The sequence below is a fragment of the Trachypithecus francoisi genome, unplaced genomic scaffold, assembly GCF_009764315.1.
Source record: "Trachypithecus francoisi isolate TF-2019V2 unplaced genomic scaffold, Tfra_2.0 Lachesis_group20, whole genome shotgun sequence".
NCBI lineage: Eukaryota > Metazoa > Chordata > Mammalia > Primates > Cercopithecidae > Trachypithecus > Trachypithecus francoisi.
The window spans coordinates 42,452,779-42,461,479 of NW_022681466.1; the positions used below are offsets into that span (position 1 = coordinate 42,452,779).

Below are 8,701 nucleotides of genomic sequence, written 5' to 3' on the forward strand. Positions count from 1 at the left end.
GCCTATTCTATAACGTAACAGAAAAACCCAGCTATACATTTTATTATATAATGTATTAATAAGACAGTATTATAGGAAAGGAAGAAAAGTTGTTAAGTATCTACCATGTGCCAGGCATGCCATTCACATGATCTCATTTGACCTTCACGACAGTCCTGCAGTGTGGATAGTATCATACCCATTCCACAGATGAACCAACTGTGCTTCAGAGAGAGACTGAGAAATTTGCCCAATGTCACACAGCTAGTAAATGGCTGAGTCAGCACTGACTTCAAGAGTCCATACTTAAAAACAATTTTTTTTTTTTTTTTTTTTTTTTTTTTGAGACGGAGTCTCGCAGTCGCCCAGGCTGGAGTGCAGTGGCCGGATCTCAGCTCACTGCAAGCTCCGCCTCCCGGGTTTACGCCATTCTCCTGCCTCAGCCTCCCGAGTAGCTGGGACTACAGGCGCCCGCCAACTCGCCCGGCTAGTTTTTTCTATTTTTTAGTAGAGACGGGGTTTCGCCGTGTTAGCCAGGATGGTCTCGATCTCCTGACCTCGCGATCCACCCGTCTCGGCCTCCCAAAGTGCTGGGATTACAGGCTTGAGCCACCGCGCCCAGCCAAAAACAATTATTTTTTTAAAATGTACTTTCTTTTTTGTTTTGAGACGGAGTCTCACTCTGTTGTCCAGGCTGGAATGCAGTGGCACGATCTCGGCTCGTTGCAACCTTTACCTCCCAGGTTCAAGCAACTCTCCTGCCTCAGCCTCCCAAGTAGCTGGGGATTACAGGTGCCCACCACCGTGCCTGGCTAATTTTTGTATTTTTAGTACAGACAGGGTTTCACCATGTTGGCCAGACTGATCTTGAACTACTGACCTCAAGTGATCTGCACCCATTCGACCTCCCAAAGTGCTGGGATTACAGGCGTGAGCCACCGCAGCTGGCCCTGTGTTCTCTTTAAACATTTGTTGAGTGAGCACTTTGGGAGGCCGAGGCGGGCGGTTCATGAGGTCAGGAGATTGAGACCATCCTGGCTAACACGGTAAAACGCTGTCTCCAGTAAAAATACAATAAAAAAAAGAAAGAAAGAAAATTAGCCGGGCGTGGTAGCAGGTGCCTATAGTCCCAGCTACTAGGGAGGCTGAGGCAGGAGAATGGCGTGAACTGGGGAGGCAGAGCTTGCAGTGAGCTGAGATGGCGCCACTGTACTCCAGCCTGGGTGACAGAGCAAGACTCTATCTCAAAAAAAATAAAAAATAAAAAATTGATGAGTGAATCAGTGGTTAATGAATTTGTGTTTATGGCTCATAGTTTCAACTTTGACTGGGTTGGGGACAACACTGTGTTTTAGGCCTCATTAAAAACTCAGTAGTACAATTGCTTGCACAGAGTAGGTACTCAGTAGTGCCTATTGATCTGCCCTAACTGAAGATAATACAGTTTTATAATCTACCAAGATAGTTTTATTACTGGACTGTGTAATTACCCTAACAAATTGCAGGAAGGTCATGCACAGAAAACATATGAACTGATGGGCTTATCGCCCAGCGCAGCAGGAGTCTGACCACTAGAGAACACCATCAGCTATGTTCCTGCCCTCACATATCCATCGTATTCCAGTACCATGTTTGCAAGGATTTTCCCCCTCCTTCTTCCTTTTCCTTTCACAAGGAATATACTCAGTTTATGTCCAAAGATCATTGGGATTTTTTTTTTTTTCTTGAGACAGGGTCTCTCTCTGTCATCCAGGCTGGTGTGCAGTGGTGCAATCATAGCTCACTGCAGCCTTGAACTCCTGGGCTGAGGCAATCCTCCCAACTCAGCCTCCTGAGTAGTTGGCACTATAGACATGCCACCATGCTCAGCTACATATATATATTTTTTAACTTTTTGTAGACACATGGTCTCCATATAATGCCCAGGCTGGTCTCAAATTCCCGAGCTCAGGTGATCCTCCCGCTTCAGTCTCCCAAAGTGCTGAGATTACACCCGTAAGCCACTGCACCTGGCCAAGATAATTGGTTCTAACCTGGAGTCCGTAGCATCCTCTAAAACCTTATGCAGAAATTTGTATCTGCAGTTTTATGAATATTTCTCTGGAGAAGGTATCCATTGCTATCATTAGATTATTAAGACAGTTATAACCTAAAAAGCTAAGAATCACTGAGCTACAGCAATGTCACCCAGTAGAACTTTCTGTGATGATGGGAATGGTCTACATCTGTGTTGTCCAGTGTGGCAGCCACCAGCTACAGGTGTGGCTACCAAAGTCTTGAAATATAACCAATGAGACTGTGGAGTGAAATTTTTTATTTCATCTAATTTTAATTAACTTGATTTCAATTATGGCATGTGCTTGTAATCCCAGCTATTCAGGATGCTGAGGTGGGAGGACCTCTTAAGAACAGGAGTTTGAGGCTGCAGTGGACTTTGATTTCCTGTGAGTAGCCTCTGCACTCCAGCCTGGGTGACATAGGCTATTAAATTAATAAATTTTGGCCAGGAGAGGTGGCACACGCCTGTAATCCCAGCACTTTGGGAGGCTGAGGTGGGTGGATCACTTGAGGTCAGGAGTTCAAGGCCAGCCTGGTCAACATGGTGAAACCCCATTTCTATTAAAAATACAAAAATTAGCTGGGCGTGATGGTGCATGCCTGTAATCCCAGCCACTTGGGAGGCTAAGGTGGGAGAATTACTTGAACCGAAAGGCAGAGGTTGCAGTGAACTAAGATCATGCCACTGCACTCCAGCCTGGGTGACAGGGCGAGACTCCATTTCAAAAAAGAAAGAAAGAAAGAGAGAGAGAGAGAGTGAGAGAGAAAGAGAGAAAGAGAGAAAGAAGAAAGAAAGAAAGAAAGAAAGAAAGAAAGAAAGAAAGAAAGAAAGAAAGAAGGAAAGAGAAAATAAAACAAAATAAACAAATTTAAACAGTATCATACTGGATAGCATAGACATAGAGGGCCACTCAAGAGTTCTCAGGAAGTCAGGGTCCCTGTGCTTTGAAGACTCCAGGTGTAACATACATATGTTACCTAGAAGACTTTCCCCTCTCCCAGGAGTCCATTATCAAGGTCACCTTCACAGATGAGGCCCTTAATGCTAGGCAGTAACAGGCTTGGGATGGGAAAATGGGACAGAAAAACATAGAAGCAGTGAGTGCTAGCAGAGGGGCCCCGGACACTAAGGAAACGGTGGGAAAGGCCTGGGGCTTTGAAGACCCTCTTCATAGGGCCCAAGGCTTCAGAAAAAAAAAAAAAAAAAAGTGATTTTTGCCCACACAATGGGAATCACAGAATAAAGTTCCTAGAAAAGACCTCAACAATTATTGTTGAGATATAAGACTTTTGCCTAAAGATATAAGACTATTACCTGACATAGTCAAAAGTCTTTGAAAGAGAAGGTGAAATGGAATTATTAAGAATAGAGAACTCACTGGGCGCAGTGGCTCATCCCTGTAATCCCAGCACTTTGGGAGGCTGAGGCGGGTGGATCACCTGAGGTCAGGAGTTCAAGACCAGCCTGACCAACACGGTGAAACCTTGTCTTAAGTAAAAGACAGTCATAACCTAAAAAGCTAAGAATCACTGAGCTACAGCAATGTCACCCAGTAGAACTTTCTGTGATGATGGGAATGGTCTACATCTGTGTTGTCCAGTGTGGCGGCCACCAGCTACAGGTGTGGCTACCAAAGTCTTGAAATATAAGTAAAAATACAAAAATTAGCCAGGTGTGGTGATGGGTGCCTGTAATCCCAGCTACTTGGGAGGTTGAGGCAGGAGAATGCCTTGAACCCAGGAGGCAGAGGTTGCAGTGGACCAAGATTGTACCACTGTACTCCAGCCTGGGCAACAGAGTGAGACTCTGTTTCAAAAAAAAAAAAAAGAGAATACAGATCTCAAAAATTCAAAAATTAAAAATACTTCCTGTTGACCAGGTCTAAAAATAAATAAAAAATAAAAAAAGACTAAAGATCGCAGTAACATACTTTCCAGGTTGTTAAGTGTTCACAAGGGTCATGGAGAGCCCCTCATAGAACCAGAAAAGACCCTATAAATTATAGGAGCTCCAAGGAACAGGTGCTCTACTTACCGACAATTGTGAAGTTGAAGTCACGGCTGTATTTTGAGCAGCTGCAAACTTGGGCTTTGCATTTGTAGGGGCCTGATTCATGGGCTTCTGTGATGCTTAGGTTAAAAATTGCAGGTTCACCTTGTCCATTCTGGGTTCCCAGGTGTGTCTTATGTCGAAACAATGAATAGGTGATCTGCAGTGATTTGTTCTTATGGGAGCAAAGCATAGATACATTTTGACCCTTCATAACCACATTAGTCTTCGAGTCCAAACATGGAGAAGGGAATTCTGAAAAACAAAATGACACAAGAAAAAGTCCTTGTTAAGATCCTGGCTGGGCAAGGTGGCTCACGCCTGTAATCCCAGCACTTTGGGAGGATCAAGGCAGGTGGATCACTTGAGGCCATGAGTTCGAGACCAGCCTGGGCAACATGGCAAAACCCTGTCTCTACTAAAAATACAAAAATTAGCCAGCATGGTGGTGGGCACCTGTAATCCCAGCTACTCAGGAGGCCGAGGCAGGAGAATTGCTTGAACCCGGGAGGTGGAGGTCGCAGTGAGCCAAGATCATGCCACTGCACTCCAGCCTGGGTGACAGAGTGATACTATTTCAAAACATAAAAATAAAAAATAAACAAGAAGTTATTGAAGCTGGGTGTGGTGATTCACGCCTATAATCCTAGCACTTTGGAAGGCTGTGGTGGGAGGATCACTTGAGGTCAGGAGTTCGAGAACAGCTTGGGCAAAATAGAGAGGCCTCATCTCTAATTTTTAGAAAGCAAAACAGAACAAACAAAACATAGCTGGGACCAGTGGATGGCTTGGGTGGAAGACAGATTAAGACTCTTCAAAAACGCTTTTAAAAATACAATAAACTCTTCTCCCACTCTTTGATCTGGACAATTAACATTTTCTCAGTCTTATATAAACTCAACTTTTTTTTTTTTTTTTTTTTTGAGACAGAGTCTCACTCTGTTGCCCAGGCTGGAGTGCAGTGGCATGATCTTGACTTACCACAGCCTCGACCTTCCAGGCTCAACTGATCCTCCTGCCTCAGCCTCCTGAGTAGCTGGGACTATAGGCACACGTTACCATGCCCAGCTAATTTTTGTAGTTTTGGTAGAGACAGGGTTTCACCATGTTGGCCAGGCTGGTCTCGAACTCCTGACCTCAAGTGACTGCCTGCTTCAGCCTCCCACAGTGCCGGGATTACAGGTGTGAGTCATTGTGCCCTGCCATATAAACTCAACTTTAAGACAAGACCTAAACTACCTTTCCAACCAAATAGCCAACCCTAAGTTTTTTCTAATATAGGAATGCTAGAGCATTTGTGGCCAGTAAACATGAAAAAAGATGCTCAACTTCACAAGTGATGAGGCAACTGCAAATTAAAACAACACTGAGATATCATTTTTCACTCATCAGATTGGCAGAAATTTTAAAACCGATTGGCCAGGCACAGTGGCTCACGCCTGTAATCCCAGCAATCTGGGAGGCCGAGGCAGGCAGATCTCTTGAGTCCAGGAGTTCGAGACCAGCCTGGGCAAATGGTGAAACGCTGCATCTACTAAAAATACAAAAATTAGCTGGGCAGGGTGGCCCACACCTGTATGGCACTACTTGGGAGGCAGCAGAAGCGGGAGGATCAATTGAGCTTGGAAGGTCAAGGCTGCAGAAAGCTGAGATCGCACCACTGCACTCCAGTCTGGGTGACAGAGCAGAGACTCTGTCTCATAGAAAGAAAGAAAAAAAAACCCTAAATAAAATTAAAAAGTAAAAGTGATGATATCCACCATTGGGGAGTGGGTGGGCAAACTCATCCACCGTTGGTGATGGATAGGATACGATCAGCCTTGTTGGGAGGGCAACTTAGCAGGGTCTGTAACAATTTAAATGTGTATGCCTTCTGACTTTGCAATTTCAATTCTATAATTTCATTCTACAGAGATGCTTTCAAGCTCTCAGGCATCCATAAAGGATGTTTTGTACAAGGATGTTTACCGTAGCATCGTTTATATTGCCCCCAAAAAGTGGAACAATAAATAAGGATGGTTGAAAGAATCATGACTGAGTCTTAAAATACCATGCAGCTGTTGAAAAAGAGGAACTGAGGCCAGGTGTAGTAGGTCATGCCTGTAACCCCAGCACTTTGGGAGGCCGAGGCGGGAGGATCACGAGGTCAAGAGTTCAAGAACAGCTTGGCCAACATGGTGAAACCCCGTCTCTACCAAAAAAAAATACAAAAATTAGTCAGGCATGGTGGCACCTGTAATCCTAGCTACTCGGGAGGCTGAGGCAGGAGGATCCCTTGAAACCAGGAGGCGCAGGTCACAGTGAGCTAAGATTGCGCCACTGTACTCCAGCCTGGGCAACAAGGTGAAACTCCATCTCAAACAAACAAACAAAAGAAAGAAAAAGATGAGCTAAATCGATATCTACTACTTAGAAAAGATGTCTATAATATATTAAGTTAAAAGAAAGTCACAGACAAGTTTATTTACTATGATACCGAAAATAAAATGACTGTTGACAGCAGTTGCTTCTGAAAGTAGGAAGGGGAGAAGGATTGGACGAGGATTGTAATGGAATTTTACATTTTATACAGTAACAACAACCACTTTGACTATCACTTATGGATGGTTTACCATATGCCTGGCACTGTGACGAGGAGCAGGGATTGTCTCATTTGATCTGCACACTAGCCTACCAGGTAGGTGCTTTTATTAGCCCACTTCACAGATGAAAGAAATTACGGTGTCTCACGCCTGTAATCCTAGCACTTTGGGAGTCTGAGGAGGACGGATCGTGAGGTCAGGAGATCGAGACCATCCTGGCTAACAAGGTGAAACCCCATCTCTACTAAAAATATAAAAAATTAGCCGGGCTTGGTGACATATGCCTATTATAGTCCCAGCTACTCAGGAGGCTGAGGCAGGAGAATCGCTTGAACCCAGGAGGCAGAGGTTGCAGTGAGCCGAGATCGCACCACTGACTCCAGCCTGGGCAACAGAGCAAGACTCTGTCTAAAAAAAAAAAAAAAAAAAAAAATAGAAATTAAGGTCAAAGTCGGTATGTCATGAGCTCAGGCTGCTGGCTAGTAATTAGTAGAACCAGAGTTAGACCACTTCCCCATGTATATTTCTAGTGTTGCTGGAATTATTTCACAATAATTCTGTGGGTTTTTTTTTTTTTTTTTTTTAAAGAAATGAGGTCTCACTATGTTGTTTAGGCTGGCTTCGAACTCCTGAGCTCAAGCAATCCTACCCCATTAGCCTCCCAAAGTGCTGGGATTACAGGCCTGAGGCACCATGCCCAGCCTGTGTGTTGGCTTTCTAGTTAAAACACAACAACCATTAAATAATAACAAGGAAAGTTAGAAAACTTTCATTGTGAAAACAATTTCAATATTTTGTCACTGAGTCTCAGGAAAAAACGCTGCAATCCCCTCCTAAATATCATTTTATTTTAAGTAATAGATAATTGAAAAGACCATTCTTTGGTTGTTCATAAAAGTTCAGAAACACTTTCGAATGGACGCTCATGTTGCAATCAGACTGTCTCACCACTTCAATGAAAATGGTTTCAGTAAGAAAGAAGTAAGTGAAACTTACCATTTGTTTTCATTGCCTCACAATCCAATACAGCTTTTCTACCTGAAAGAGAGAAAAGGAGCACGATTAAGCTCACTTTCCACATGATGCGTTGGCTTAGAGGTTCGAGCCTCAAAATAATAAGGGGAGCTTACATGTGACAGAAGAAAATATGCTCCAGAAAAGGAGCCTGTTCAAATGTCTCCACATTCTCCCAGATGAAGTCCAAGATGGGGTCAGAAGGCATAGTAGCACCACAGTAGTGAGTCACTCGGAGAACTTCCTCTTTTGTCTGGCCAAGTTAAGAAAGTCAGAGGGTTTAGATGAGCTTTGCATAATATGACTGGTTTGTTCGACCAATCTGTTTTCCTCTATGAGTTCCCGTAAGAAGAGAGATATTTGGTAGACTGTCACCCGCCCCCCACACCCCCTGCCACCCAGTCCCACGCTGGCTGGGAAAGAGAAAAGGAGGTAAATCTGACTGTTATATTGTCTATGTAAACCCACCTGATCTCCTTGCTCTGGACTCAGTCTATGCCAAAAGGAGTTTAGTGGAAGTTCGGTTTAGTCTTTGGAAGCAAACTGACTGTCTTAAGCAGATAATACAAATATTGTATCAAAAATGCCTGCTTTTTTTTTTTTTTTTTTTGAAACTGGCCTCACTCCATCACCCAGGTTGGAGTGGAGTGCTGTGATCATAGCTCATTGCTGCCTCAAACTCCTGGGCTCAGGTGATCCTCCCACTTCAGCCTCCTGAGTAGCTGGGCCCACAGGTGTGCACCACCATGCCTAGCTAATCATTTTTATTTGTAGAGACAGGGGTCTGGTTGCCCAGGCTGGTGTTAAACTCCTGAGCTCAGGTGATCCTCCCACCTGAGCCTCCCGAAGTGCCGGGATTACAGGTGTGAGCTACTGTGCCTAGCCAAAAATGCCTGCTTTCGTTAAATGTTGATTCCTAGACCCTACTCCAGACTGAACGGGTTTGAAGTCTGGGACTCTGATTTTTTTTTTTTTTTTTTAAACAAGGGCCCCAAGCAATTCTTACACACAGTGAAGT

At 44.1% G+C, this 8,701-nt stretch overlaps 1 protein-coding gene across 10 annotated transcripts in view; it reads right to left on the minus strand.

Annotated features, from left to right (window-relative positions):
* The window catches only part of MILR1 (mast cell immunoglobulin like receptor 1), a 31,289-nt gene extending 23,274 nt beyond the window's left edge, over positions 1-8,015 (minus strand). For 4 of the 10 annotated variants that reach the window (XR_004430736.1, XM_033183953.1, XM_033183951.1 and 1 more), the window contains exons 1-3: positions 7,800-8,010; positions 7,666-7,707; positions 4,073-4,342 (exon numbers count right to left, since the gene is read on the minus strand). Coding sequence is in view for 9 of the 10 variants with exons in the window: in XM_033183953.1 (XP_033039844.1) it covers positions 4,073-4,342; positions 7,666-7,707; positions 7,800-7,854 (367 nt within the window). In the remaining variant the exon portion in view is untranslated. Of the gene's footprint in view, positions 1-4,072; positions 4,343-7,665; positions 7,708-7,799 lie in introns of all 10 variants that reach the window. The other 6 variants (XM_033183960.1, XM_033183959.1, XM_033183954.1 and 3 more) reach the window with 6 other exon arrangements.
* Positions 8,016-8,701: the final 686 nt, after the last annotated feature.